The sequence below is a fragment of the Pristis pectinata genome, chromosome 1, assembly GCF_009764475.1.
Source record: "Pristis pectinata isolate sPriPec2 chromosome 1, sPriPec2.1.pri, whole genome shotgun sequence".
Lineage (NCBI taxonomy): Eukaryota > Metazoa > Chordata > Chondrichthyes > Rhinopristiformes > Pristidae > Pristis > Pristis pectinata.
The window spans coordinates 8,954,621-8,969,023 of record NC_067405.1 but is presented as its reverse complement, the minus strand read 5'-3'; the positions used below and the strand labels follow the sequence as shown (position 1 = coordinate 8,969,023).

At 43.6% G+C, this 14,403-nt stretch overlaps 1 protein-coding gene across 2 annotated transcripts in view; it reads left to right on the top strand.

The window, feature by feature from the left end:
• pdia5 (protein disulfide isomerase family A, member 5) overlaps positions 1-14,403 on the top strand; it is a 125,375-nt gene that overhangs the window by 51,583 nt on the left and 59,389 nt on the right. For both annotated transcript variants that reach the window (XM_052026965.1, XM_052026968.1), the window contains exons 12-14: positions 3,270-3,340; positions 3,566-3,729; positions 10,676-10,806. In XM_052026965.1, the coding sequence (XP_051882925.1) occupies positions 3,270-3,340; positions 3,566-3,729; positions 10,676-10,806 (366 nt within the window). The remainder of the gene's footprint in view (positions 1-3,269; positions 3,341-3,565; positions 3,730-10,675; positions 10,807-14,403) is intronic.

The window sequence follows — 14,403 nt, the reverse complement described above, 5'->3', positions numbered from 1 at the left end:
ATTTTATAAAGAAAATTGAACAAGTGCTTTTGAAGTACAGTGTGGCATTTTGTAAAGATATAGGGAAAAGTGTGGAGAGAATGGGTGCTGGAGAGAAGTCCAAATGGATAGCTTTCAGGGAACCAGAGGTAGCCTCTTGATTACAATATATAATGTTTTGTTTTCTAATCTGCTAATTAATTGGCCGAATATATTTTAGAACTACTGAGATTCAGTCTATTAAAATGAGATAAAAACACTTCAACCCTTGTCCTCTTTACAGAGGTTTTAAATTCAGATTCTCTTGACTGCATTTGAACAGTTGACAGGTGTGTATTAGTAAAGCTGTACTCGCTGCTGAGACAGCAGCTCGTAACAGTCACAGCGACAGGAAGTTATTAAACATGAAAATAATAGCTGAGGACTAACCCTGTCATGTCCTGTCTGCTTATCGCTCAGGCAGAGTGGCTTGCTCTTGTTTGGTGCCACTCACTGCTGAAATGAAATTAAGCCACAAATTATGTCATCATTTAGTTAACCAATTGTCCTTAATTCAAGTACTGTCAATTACAGAGGGTCAGTGATGAGTTACGTGCAGATAAGAACTTGTATGGTGTGTTGGCCTTCATCAATCGGGGTATTGCCTTTCTTACCACCTTATCGACTTATGCAGCCACTTTCAGGGAGCTATGGACTTGGACCCCAAGATGCCTCTGTACATCAATACTGTTAAGGGTCCTGCCATTAACTCTGTACTTTCCCTTTACATTTGATCTCCTAAAGTGCAACACCTCATACTTGCCCGGATTAAACTCCATCTGCCATTTCTCCGCCCATATCTGCAACTGATCTACATCCTGCTATATAGCGGGATAAGAAGGCGTATGGTGTGTTGGCCTTCATTAATCAGGGTATTGAGTTCAAGAGCCATGAGTTGATGTTGCAGCTCTATAGAACTCTGGTTAGACCACACTTGGAGTATTGCGTTCTCATTATAGGAAGGATGTGGAAGCTTTAGAGAGGGTGCAGAGGATATTTACCAGGATGCTGCGTGGATTGGAGAGCATGTCTTATGAGGATAGGTTGAGTAAGCTAGGGCTTTTCTCTTTGGAGAGAAGGAGGATGAGAGGTGACTTGATAGAGGTGTACAAGATGATAAGAGGCATAAATCGAGTGGACAGTCAGAGACTTTTTCCCAGGGCGACAATGGCTAACACGAGGGGGCATAATTTTAAGGTGACTGGAGGAAGATATAAGGGGGATGTCAGAGGTAAGTTCTTTACACAGAGAGTGGTGGGTGCATGGAACGCACTGCCGGCAGAGGTGGTGGGGGCAGATTAATTAAGGACATTTAAGAGACTGTTAGCCACATGAATGATAGAGAAATGGGGGGCTTCGTGGGAGGGAAGGGTTAGATAGATCCTAGAGCAGGATAAAATGTTGGCACAATATTATGGGCCGAAGGGCTTGTACTGTGCTGTTATGTTCTATGTATCCTTTGCCAGTCTTCTATGCTATCCACAACACCACCAATCTTTGTACCATCTGCAAACTTACTAACCCACCCATTTTCATCCAGGTCATTTCTATATATCACAAACAGCAGAGGTCCCAGTATGATCCCTGAGGAATACCACTAGTCACAGACCTCCAGCTACAATAAGTCCCATCGACCGCTATCCTATGGGCAAGTCAGTTCTGAATCCAAATGGCCAATTCACTTTGGATCCCATGCATCTTAATCTTCTGGGTGAGCCTTCCATGAGGGACTTTGTCAAACGCCTTACTAAAATCCATGTAGACAACATTCCACAGCTCTGCCTTCATCAATCACCCTCGTCACCTTGTCAAAAAACTCAATCAAGTTAGTACGGCATGACTTGCCCTGCACAAAGCCATGCTGACTGTCCCTAATTAGGCTATGGTTTTCCAAATGTTCATAAATCCAATCCCTAAGAATCCTCTCCAGTAACTTGCCTACCACTGATGTGAGACTCACCGGTCTATAGTTACCAGGATTATCCTTGTTTCCCTTCTTGAATAATAGAACAATATTAGCTACTCGCCAGTCCTCCAGGACCTTGCCTGTGGCTAGAGAGGACATGAAGATATTGGTCAAGGTCCCAGCAATCTCATCTCTTGCCTCTCTCAATAAGCTGGGGTATATCCCATCAGGCCCGGGGGACTTATGCACCTTAATGCTCTTTAAGAGACCCAGCACTACCTCCTTGATCTCGAAATACCCTAGCATATTAGCATGCTCCACACTGATCTCCCTATCGTCCACGTCCTTCTCCACGGTAAATACTGATGCAAAGTACTCATTAAGGAAGAGAGGAAGAAAAGGAGATTTGCCAGGACTTTGCTAGGGTTAGGGAAATAGGAGTTAAGCAGCAATGCTGGCTAGGTTTGGATTGTTTTCTTTGGAACAAGATACAGAGATTTAATAGAGCTGTATAGAACTGTGAGTCTGAACGGGAGGACCTATTTCTCTTGCAAGGTGGATAATTATTTGGAGACTTTGACTTAAGGTGGTGGAGTAAGAAGTCCTCAAAACATTTTAAATGTACCCAGACACACACTTGAAGTGCCATAACCTACAGGGCTATAGACCAAGGGCTAAGAAATATGATCTACCTAAATAATAGACGTCCTGTGTCCAGTTCTGGTCACCTCATTATAGGAAGAATGTGGAAGCGTTGGAAAGGGTGCAGAGGAGATTTACCAGGATGCTTCCTGCATTATGAGGAGAGACTAAAGGAGCTTGGGGCTTTACGCTTTGGAGAGGAGGAGGATGAGAGGAGACATGATAGAGGTGTACAAGATATTAAGAGGAATAGATAGAGTGGACAGCCAGCGCCTCTTTCCCAGGGCACCAGTGCTCAATACAAGAGGGCATGGCTTTAAAGTAATGGGTGGGAAGTTCAAGGGAGATATCAAAGGAAGGCTTTTTACCCAGAGAGTGGTTGGGACATGGAATGCGCTGCCTGGGGCGGTGGTGCAGGCAGGTACATTGGTCAAATTCAAGAGATGACTAGATAAGCATATGGAGGAATTTAAAATAGAGGGATATGTGGGAGGAAGGGGTTAGATAGTCTTAGGCGAAGTTTAAAGGTTGGCACAACATTGTGGGCCAAAGGGCCTGTATTGTACTGTACTGTTCTATGTTCTATGAATGTGAAATGGTCTCCACCCATCCTATAAAAATTCTTTGATGCATTATTTTGAAGCTGAAGTTCCAAAGCTAGTTGCAGTAAGCACATCTAATTTTCACTCTGTTTCCAATGCAGGGTGTGGACATTGTAAAAAGATGAAGCCAGACTACGAAGAAGCTGCTGAATTGTTAAATAACGACAGTAATGTAAGGAAATGTTTGTGTTCCTGCCTAACACTTTTGCTGTTTAGTCAGACTTGTAATTAAATTGATACACGAGAGAAAGGAGAAATATCTATCCCATTACTTCTACCTCTCTTTCAAAATTTAAGGTACTTTTTTAATTTCACCCCTTTTTTCTTCCCTTTCTGCCCCCCGCCTTCCTTGCCTTCTCCCCCCGCTTCCAGTCACTGTTTTCCATTGTCATCCTAGAGCCCAGGTGTGCTGGCAGCAGTTGATGTAACAGCTCACAAGAACTTGGGAGAAAAGTATCAAATCACTGGGTTCCCAACAGTCAAGTACTTTGAAAATACAGAAGAGAAGTGGACACTTCCGCATCTGCGGACCAAGGACAAAATCATTGAATGGCTACACAAGTACGTACTGTTGCTGACTAAGCATTGTAATCTATGCTTCTAAGTAACTTGCATGAAGTGCCAAAGCTCGCAATGCAAGACAATATATGTGGCTTGATGGACAGAAGATTGGCATTGGTTTATTATTGTCACTTGTACCGAGGTATAGTGAAAAACTTGTTTTGCATACTGTACAGATCAATTCATTACACAGTGTATTGAGTTGGTACAGAGTGCATTGAGGTAGTACAGGGTAAAAACAATAACACAATACAGAGTAAAGTGTCATGGCTACCGGGAAGTGCATTGCAGGTAGACAATAAGGTGCAAGGTCAAATAAGGTAGATTGTGAGGTCAAGAGTCCATCTCATTGTGTAAGGGAACCGTTCAATAGTCTTTTCACCATGGGATAGAAGCTGTCCTTGAGCCTGGTGGTATGTGCCCTCAAGATCCTGTATCTTCTGCCTGATGGGAGAAGAGAGTATGGTGATTGGGTGGAGAAGGCAGTCTTATGTTTGGTTAATGATGTGCACTCCTGAGAGGGGCATCTCCCTTAGATTTCTTGCTCAAGAAGATGCTCTGTATAGGTCGACAGAGAAAGTACATTTAGCCATCAAAATGGCTCATTGGTATTGGTTTATTGTTGTCACTTGTACTGAGGTACAGTGAAAAACTTGTCTTGCATACTGATCGTACAGGTCAATTCATTACACAGTGCAGTTACATTGAGTTAGTACAGGGTGCATTGAGGTAGTACAGGTAAAAACAATAACAGTACAGAGTAAAGTGTCACAGCTACAGAGAAAGTGCAGTGCAATAAGGTGCAAGGTCACAACAAGGTAGATCATGAGGTCAGAGTCCATCTCATCGTATAAGGGAACCATTCAATAGTCTTATCACAGTGGGATAGAAGCTGTCGTTTAGCCTGGTGGTACGTGCCCTCAGGCTCCTGTATCTTCTACCTGATGGAAAAAGAGAGAATGACCTGGGTGGGTGGGGTCTTTGATTATGCTGGCTGCTTCACCAAGGCAGCGAGAGGTAAAGACAAGAGTCCAAGGAGGGGAGGCTGGTTTCCGTGACGCACTGGGCTGTGTCCACAACTCTCTGCGGTTTCTTGCGGTCCTGGGCAGAGCAGTTGTCGTACCAAGCCGTGATGCATCCAGATAGGATGCTTTCTATGGTGCATCGATTAAAGTTGGTGAATGCCAAAGGGGGACATACCAAATTTCTTTAGCCTCCTGAGGAAGTTTATGGAACACCTTTAAAGCAACAAAACAAGTTCGAGAGGCTGCATGACAGGACAGCAAAGTGGTTAGGATCTTTTAGAAAACTCGATCAGATGTATTTTGTAAGGAGCATTTTAAAGGGGAAGACGGAGAGAGTAAAATTTGAAGGTAGTCCAGATCTTGGGACTGCATACCAACCGGGGAACGCACAAGAAGCCAGGATTGAAGGATTGTGGAGATCTTGGGAGATTCTGGGGTTGGAAAGGGTTATAGAGAGATAGGTAGGGGAAAGAACTTGGCAGGATCTGAAAACAAAGATGACAAACTCAAAATAAAATAGCCTTTGGACGTGAAGTCAACATAGCACTGCAGTGATGGAAGGATGAGAAATTTCTGACTTTTCAGATCCAGTTTTTAAATTCCAACCTTGCGAAGGATATTCTGTTTCCCAGTCTGCCGTCATAGAATCAGAATCAGGTTTATTATCACTGAGTTAAATGACATGAAATCTGTTGCTTTGCGGCAGCAGCACAGTGCAAACCTTACAATTACTATAAATTACAAAAATAAATGAATAGTGCAAAACAAAAGAAATAACGAGACAGTGTTCATGGACCATTCAGAAATCTGATGGTGGAGGGGAAGAAGCTGTTTCTGAATCGTTAAATGTGAGTCTTCAGGCACGTGTACCTCCTCACCGATGGTAGTAACGAGAAGAGGGCATGTCCCAGATGGTGAGGGTCCTCAGTGATAGAAGATGCCTTCTTGAGGCACCGCCTCTTGAAGATGTCCTCGATGGTGGGAAGGGTGGTGCCCATGATGGAATTGGCTGAGTCTACAGCCCTCTGTGGCCTCTTGCGATCCTGCGCATTGAAGCCTCCATACCAGGCGGTGATGCTACCAGTCAGAATGCTCTCCACCATAACCATGGTGAACAATGCGTGCTCATTAGATGGGCCCCTCTGTCCAACATATACTGTTGTCTCTGTAAAGTCTACTTCTGTACTACCTGGCTGCTTGCCGTGCCAGCTGCCTTGGCTGTCAGATAGCCATCAGTACTCGCAAATCCCTAGAGCTGCCCCTACTCCTTGAACTTATTACCATGTTATCATCCGTAATAATTGCACAAGAGGGTTTAGCTGCACGTAGGAGGTGGAATTTAACTCCTTTCACTGTCCGTCTGCAGCCCACCCAATGTCAGACCTGATCCAATCCTCTGGGCTCAAGTCCAGATTGACATCCAGCTCCCGTGCAGTTGTACTGTAATGATGGGGCACCTATCGGCGCTGTATTACACTGGGGTGAATACTGGTGGCACAGGTCTTTTGCTGGCACTAACTGCAGTTTTAAAAAGCGAGTACAGGCACAATGAAATGTAGAATTCTCTTGATTACCAGCACTGCCTGCATCCCTGATATTACTCATATCAAAGAGGGGCACTTGTACATGAATAAGGGGTGTTCAAGAAGGATAAGTGTCCATCTTCCTGATTTAAAACAGAGGGACATATGTTTGTCCTCTAAATTCGGATGTGCGAGGTGTTGCATTTTGGAAAGTCGAATCCAGGTAGGATTTTCACAGTGAATGGCAGGGCCCTGGGCGGTGTTGTAGAACAGAGGGACCTTGGAGTTACAAGTACATCATTCATTGAGAGTGGTAGACAGGGTGGTGAAGAAGGCTTTTGGCACACTGGCCTTCATAAGTCAGGGCACTGAGTATAAAAGTTGGGAGGTCACGTGGGGTTGTACAGGACGCTAGTGAGGCTGCAGTTGGAGTATTGTGTTCAGTTTTGGTCGCCCTGCTATAGGAAAGATGTTATTAAACTGGAAAGAATGCAGAAAAGATTTGCAAGGATGCTGCCAGGACTTGAGGGACTGAGTTATAGAGAGAGGTTGGGCAGGCTAGGACTTTATTACTTCGAGCATCGGAGACTGAGAGGTGATGTTATTGAGGTGTATAAAATCATGAGGGGCATAGATAGGGTGAATGCACTCAGTCTTTTTCCCAGAATTGGGATATCAGAACTAGAGGGCATAGGTTTAAGTTGAGAGGGGAAAGATTTAATGGGTACTTCAGGGGCAGATTTTTTTTTACACAAAAGGTGGTATATATGTGGAATGAGCTGCCAGAGAAAGTGGTTGAGGCAGGTACAATAACGACTTTTAAAGGACAGTTGCACAGGTACATGGATTGGAAAGGTTTAGAAGGTTATGAGCCAAATGCTGGAAAATGGGACAAGATTGGATGGGGAATCTTGGTCGGCATGGACCAGTTGGGCTGAAGGGCCTGTTTCCATGCTGTATGATTCTGTGATGAAGAGGAAGGTGTGACAGATAGCTGTTGTTTTTAAAAATACTCTTGGCTATTATATATTTTCTGAATGGCCCCGACAAAATAAAAAGTGTTTTCTTGTAAATATACAGCTTTATGTTTAAGAAACATCAGCGTTTACTGCCTGGGGCAAGCTTCCTTTCTTCTACCTACCAATTTTCTTGATTTCCCATTACATAACATTTTCAGACCTCTTAATCTTCAGCAGCTTTCATCCACCGTAATGGGTTCAAAGGACCAGATTTAAGATTGTATACACACCTAGTAGCATTCTGAACACAGTGAGAGGCTGACCAGGAGAGCATTAAATTTCTTTTTGCGCAAATACTGTCCTACATTCTCTGAACACAGCTCCATCACTGGTTAGCTTTGCATCGTTTTCAGAATAAAATGTCCCCAGCTGTCCATTGTGTTTGATCATTCATAGGTTGATACCTATGTGCTCTTTGATGAAATCACTCGACAGAAATGCTTCCATGCTGGACTGCAGATGAGTGTCTCTGTCAGACTCAATGTCACTCATCGGGAGTCATGGTGAAACTAATTACTTTTAATTTGACATTTTGATGACAAGGTATGGGGAGTGAATCCTCAGTGCTACAAATGTTTAAATTCCATTACTGGAAAGGAAGGAGACTCAGTCTAGTCCATTGGCTGTGCAGGGAATGTGTGAAAATTTTATTCTCTTGATATCTTGCAGTCACAGTTGTCTCACCCTGTTCAGAAATCTTAGCAAAATTTTATTTTGATCCAGTGGAAGTATAACGTAAGCTGTAGCTGGCTTGGAGAACAGTTTCATTGAATTCCCTGAGCTGCTGCAAGCAGGAAATTCAAATCCTACACATGACATTTTCTCCCTCTACTGCTAAACATGGGAAGCTTTTTATCATATTGAATTGATTCTCGTGGGCGCAGTCATTGAATATAAAATGAAAGAAATTTAAGGAGGAACCTGATCTGGGAGAAATTATTATTTATCCCTGGAAGAGTCTGCATTTGTGTATTTTGGTCTGGGTTTTTTTTGAGAGATGAGGTGCTTATGAAACCTAACAGACTCTGGTTCAATCCAGTGCTGTCTTTGTGAAGTTTGCACATTCTCCCTGTAACTGCATGGCTTTCCTCCCACATCCCAAAGTGCAGTTTAGTAGGATAACTAGCCACTGCAAATTGCCCCTAGTTTGTTGGTGAATGGTAGAATCGGGGGGAGTTGATGGGAATGTGGGGAGAATAGAATGGGTTAGGGTAGGTGTAGTGTAAAAATGGGTTTGTGTTGGTCAGCACGGACTCACTGGGCCAAAGGTTCTGTTTCCATGCTCTCTCTGACTAGTTGCCAGCGGGGAGAATAAATTTCTTCATCCAGAAGTGGTGAATCTTTGAAATCATCTACCCCCAGAGGGCCATGGAGACTCAGTTGCTGAATATTTTCAAGATAAGGATCAATAGATGTTTAGATATGAAGGGATTCAAGTAAGATGGAATTAGTGCGGGAAATGGAGATGAGATTTTAGATGCTGAAAGCTGGAGCAAAAAAAAAACTCAGCGGGTCAGGCACCATCTGTGGAGGGAATTGAACAGTAGAAGTTTCAGGTCGAGACCCTTCACCTGGACTGCTTAAAGATGAGGTGCTGGGGTCCAGGGAATTGGAAGGTGTTAAAGTGGTGGAGAGCATGTGAGGTGCCCCTCCGTGTCGGTGGGAAGGGACTGGGCGGGGGGTCCTGTATGTGAATCTTGGATAGGGGTTCTGAATTGGTATAGGAGGCAGTGCTCTGATGATCGTTGGTGGAGTTATGGTCAGTATGTATGAGGAGGTGTCTGAGAGCTGCCTTCTAGTCTCTGTAAGGTAAAGATCAGCCTATCAGGAAAATTGTACCAAGATAGAATGTCATCCATGATTGTACTGAATGACTCAACAGACAAAGGAGTTGCATGACTACTCCTGCTATCATGTTATGCTCTTTAAGAGCTATCATAAGTGCACTGGGTCAAACTGTGGAGAATGAAGCTGCAGAGTGTCACTGAAACCTAAATTGAAAATGGGATTGTTGAGAAACTAGTGAGGACATAACAAGGAAAGTTTTAAAACTGGGATTGCAGATGGTCATCTCCTGTGCTTTCAAGGTTCTATGAGTACAAGGCATGATACAAGCAGGTTTAAACAGAAAAAAAGATGTTTGCTGTTAGTGCTGATGCAAAGTGGTTGAAGTAAGTTGGATCCATTCATGTAGAATTTGTTCACGGTAAACCGACTGCAGTTCATTTTGACCTGTAATATGGACATCAGAGGTGTGATCTGTATGCAGGTGGCTGGTGTACATGTAATGTCAGAAAAACAATGGGGTCTTCACAGACCTCGTGCAAATCAATGATATTGTAATTCTTAGTGACTCAATTACCCATTAATGAGTGAAAGTAATTCCACTTTCCCAGAGAGCTAATTCGACATCACCTGGACCTCTATTGGAGATGACAGCTGGTTGATGGGATGTAGTTTATTGACCTGACTCTTTACAAGCATGTTGCAGGAATAAGATTGTCATTGCCTAGACACTACCCTCCCTCTCACGCCCAACCCTCAAATCCTAAGCCAACAAAATAATTGGAGTAGGATCGTGTAGCAATAGCTGAGAGCTTTGATAATGAATGCAGTTTAGAACATTATCCTCACGTCTGACATGTTGCTGGCACAAATAGTTATTTGTTAAGATCTATGCTTGCCCAGAATAACCCACTCTAACATTTTATAAAGTCAGATGGATGACAGCAGGGTACATTTCCAGAGCCTACTTGATCTCTGGAAAATGCTTTGTAGAGTCATGGAAAAGTACTGGGATGATAAGTGAATGGAACTGTGGAGAACGGAGCTGCAGAGTGTCACTGAAAGCTGAATTGAAAATGGGATTGTTGAGAAACTAGTGAGGACATAACAAGGAAAGTCTTAAAACAGGGATTGCAGAACTCGTATGGTTTAAGCAGTGGCTATCCATGTCATTGAAGGGATGGAGAGCTATTTGTGGGACCCATATATAGCTAGAGGAGATCCAGTCCCTTCCTACCTACATCTGGGACATTTCATGTGCTCTCCACCATTTTAACAACCTCCAGTTTCCTGTCCCCCACCATCTCATCTTTAAGCTAAGGAGATCACTTACATAAGGTGATGCAGCATCAGAATCAGGTTTATTATCACTGACATATGTCGTGAAATTTGTTGTTTTGTGGTAGTAGTACAGTGCAAGACATAAAGACATAAAAATGACTATAAGTTACAAAAATAAATAATGCAAAAGAGGAATAACGAGGCAGTGTTCATGGGTTCACGGACTGTTCAGAAATCTGATGGTGGATGGATCAGTTAAGTTCTGTTTTGTTGGAACGCTCTTTTTCATTTTCTCCTTCTTCCTTCCTACCAGTCCACAAGCTCCTCCACCGCCCGAACTGTCTTGGGATGAACAGCAGACCAGTGTCACCCATCTCGGTGTTGAAGATTTTAAAGAGTTCCTAAAGAAAAAGAAACAAGCTTTGGTCATGTTCTATGCCCCTTGTAAGTTTTGCATTTGTCTAACCTTACGTGGATACATGAACCTATTACTTTTCTCTGCCACTAAACTTCTGAAGGGAGAGACCAGAAATGATCAGTTGCACAGATTGGACACATTCTTTTATTTATTCATTTGTAGATGTGAGTGTATGCCCACCTTTAATGCTGAACCACCTTCCTGAACCTCTGCAGTCCTTCTGGTGATGGTGTGGATGGGTAGAAAGTTTCAAGGTTTAGACCCAGTGACAACAAAGTCATGATACTTATAATTGCCAAGTCAGGGAGTGTGGCATTTGACTTGGAGGTGATCTTGCAAGCGATGGCATTCTCATGCGCCTAACGCCTTTGTTCTGCTTGCCCATAGAGATTGCTGACTTGGGAGTAATCTTGACGAGTAACTTATGTGCACATAGTGATTGGTACACACAGCAGCCACAGTTTGCTAGTGGTAGAAGAGTGAATCTTTAGGGTGGTGAATGGGATGCAAATCAAGCAGGCTCATTTTTCCTGATTGGTGCTGAACTTGATATTTATTAATGACTTGGATGAGGGGGTAGAAGGGTGGGTTAGCAAGTGTGCAGATGACACAAAGGTCGGTGGTGTTGTGGGTAGTGTGGAGAACTGTCAAAGATTGCAGAGGGATATTGATAGAATTCAGAGCTGGGCTGAGGAGTGGCAGATGGAATTCAATCCGGAGGTGGTACACTTTGGAAGGACAAACTCCGAGGCGGAGTACAAGGTTAATGACAGGATTCTGGGTAGTGTGGAGGAGCAGAGGGATCTGGGGATTCATATCCACAGATCACTGAATGTTGCCTCACTGGTGGGTAGGGTAGTTAAGAAAGCTTATGGGATATTAGCTTTCATAAGTCGTGGGATCAAGTTTAAGAGCCGCGAGGTAATGATGCAGCTTTACAAAACTCTGGTTAGAGCACACTTGGAGTACTGTGTCCAGTTCTGGTCACCTCATTATAGGAAGGATGTGGAGGCGTTGGAAAGGGTGCAGAGGAGATTTACCAGGATGCTGCCCGGTTTGGAGAGTATGGATTATGAGGAGAGACTAAAGGAGCTGGGGCTTTACTCTTTGGAGAGTAGGAGGATGAGGGGAGACATGATAGAGGTATACAAAATATTGAGAGGAATAGATAGAATGGACAGCCAGCGCCTCTTTCCCAGGGCACCAATGCTCAATACAAGAGGGCATGGCTTTAAAGTAATGGGTGGGAAGTTCAAGGGAGATATCAGAGGGAGGTTTTTTACCCAGAGAGTGGTTGGGGCATGGAATGCACTGCCTGGGGTAGTGGTGGAGGCAGGTATGTTGGTCAAGTTCAAGAGATTGTTAGATAAGCACATGGAGGAATTTAAAATAGAAGGATATGTGGGAGGAAGGGGTTAGATAGTCTTAGGCGTGGTTTAAAGGTCGGCACAACATGGTGGGCCGAAGGGCCTGTATTGTGCTGTATTGTTCTGTGGTTCTTGGGAAAATTGAGTGACAACCATAACCATCTCTGTAGTACGACTCCAACCCTGGAGTGTATTCCCTTTTGATGCCTGTTGACCTCAATTTTACCAGGGATCCTTGATATTACACTCAGTTAAATGATGCCTTGATGTCAAGGGCAGGGTCTCTCACCTCACCTCAGGACCTCAGTTCTTCTGCCTATGTTTGGGCCCAGGCTGCGATGACCTCTGGAGCCAAGTGGCCCTGGAAAACCCAAGACTGGGCATCAGTGAGTTCATGCCACTTCACAGCATGCTAATGATGGCTTCCTTCACTATGCCTCTGGCATTCTTTTTTGCACTCCTCATTGAACCAGGGTTTCCTGGCTCAATTATAATGGTAGAGTGAGGGATATGCTGTGCCATGTGGTTACAGATCGTGGTGTACATTTTGGCTGGTGATAAGTTCCACAGTGGCTTGTGGATGCCCAGTCTTGGAGCTTCCAGATCTGTGAGTCTATCCCACTCAGCACGTTCGTAGTTCCACACAACGCAATGGAGAGTATTCTTGGTGTGAAGATGGAATTTTTTCTCCACAAGGACTGCCTGGTGGTGGCTTCTACCAGCATTGTCATGGACAGATGCATCAGTCACAGTTGATCAGTGAGGATAAATTTCCCTTATGTTCATTTCCTCACTACCTGCTGCTGACCACCTTGGCAGCTATGTCCAGGATTTGGCCAACTCAGTCTGTGGTGGTATTACCAAGCCAATATTAAGGATGAACCTAAGTACATTCTGGCCCTCACTACCTTCCAAATGTCGTTCAACATGGAGGATCACTGATTCAACTGAGGGAGGAGGTGGGCAGTAATTAGGAGGAGGATTTCTAGCCCATGTTTGACCTGAAGCTGTGAGACTTCATGGGATCTGGAGTTGATGTTGAAGACTCCAAGGGCTGCTCCTTCCCACCTCTTTACATGGTGCTGCCACATTTGCTGGGCCTGCCCTGCTGATAGATCAAGACATCCCCAGGGATTGTGATGGAGACTGGCAGGTTGACTGAGTACAACTATATCAAACTATTGTCCAATTTGTGCAACACCTCTTTGGACACCAGTCTACAACTTTTTGTAGAGAAAACTTTGCAAGGTTGACTGGGCTTGGAGCAAATTTGGTGTGTCCAGATTCATGCCTAGATCAATGTCAGGTGTCTAATTTTATTCTTTGGAAAACAAAAAAGACTGCAGATGCTGGAATCTGGAGCAACAAACAATCTGCTGGAGGAACTCAGTGGGTTGAGCAGAAAACTCTGCATTTCGACCTGAAATATCGACAATTCCTTTCCTTCCACGGATGCTGCTCAACCTGCTGAGTTCCTCCAGCAGATTGTTTGTTGCTCTAGTTTTATTCCTTCTCTTTTTCAATATAGTGGTAATGGTAAAACTGAATGGCTAGTGAGGCAACTTCAGAGAGCATTAAGAAGAGTGAGTCTAGAGTTGCATGTGGACAAGAACAGGTAAGGATGTCTGATTTCTTACCCAGAAGGATATTAGTGAACCATATAGGTTCTTCTGACACACTGGTAGTTTTCATGGTCATTCTTACTCAGACTCATTGTTTTTTCTCACAAAGTCCAGATTATTAACTGAATTTAAATCCCACAGCTCTCATGGTTGGATCTGAACTTCGTCTCTAGATTGTTAGTGCAGGTCACTGGACTACAGGTGTGGTAATTTAACTGCTACTATACCTGAGGATAGTTAGCAGTTGCCAACAAACTTGTGCTCTTGGCAAAGTTGTCAATGTGCTTTGAGTAAATTAGAAATAAAATTAAGATGGGCAAAGGCTCATGTCGATTAGAGTCACTGCACAGACCATTTGGACCACAAGGCCTGTTTCTGTTTCAGTTCTGTGTGGAAGCAGCACAGCTAAAGGAAGGCGAGATTGATGCACTTAGTGTAAAGTTCTAGATTATTTGGTCACAAGGACCTGGGTTTAATTCTGTACGAGTTTCAGAGGTAGTGTAATTAGTAAAATTATTGTGGCTCTTGATTGCTTTCATTCTTGTTTGAAAGCATGAATCGTGGTTTAAACATACTATATGTTTTTTTGAAAGCAGAGCATAGCTGAATCAATGATATAGAGACATGCTGGTGA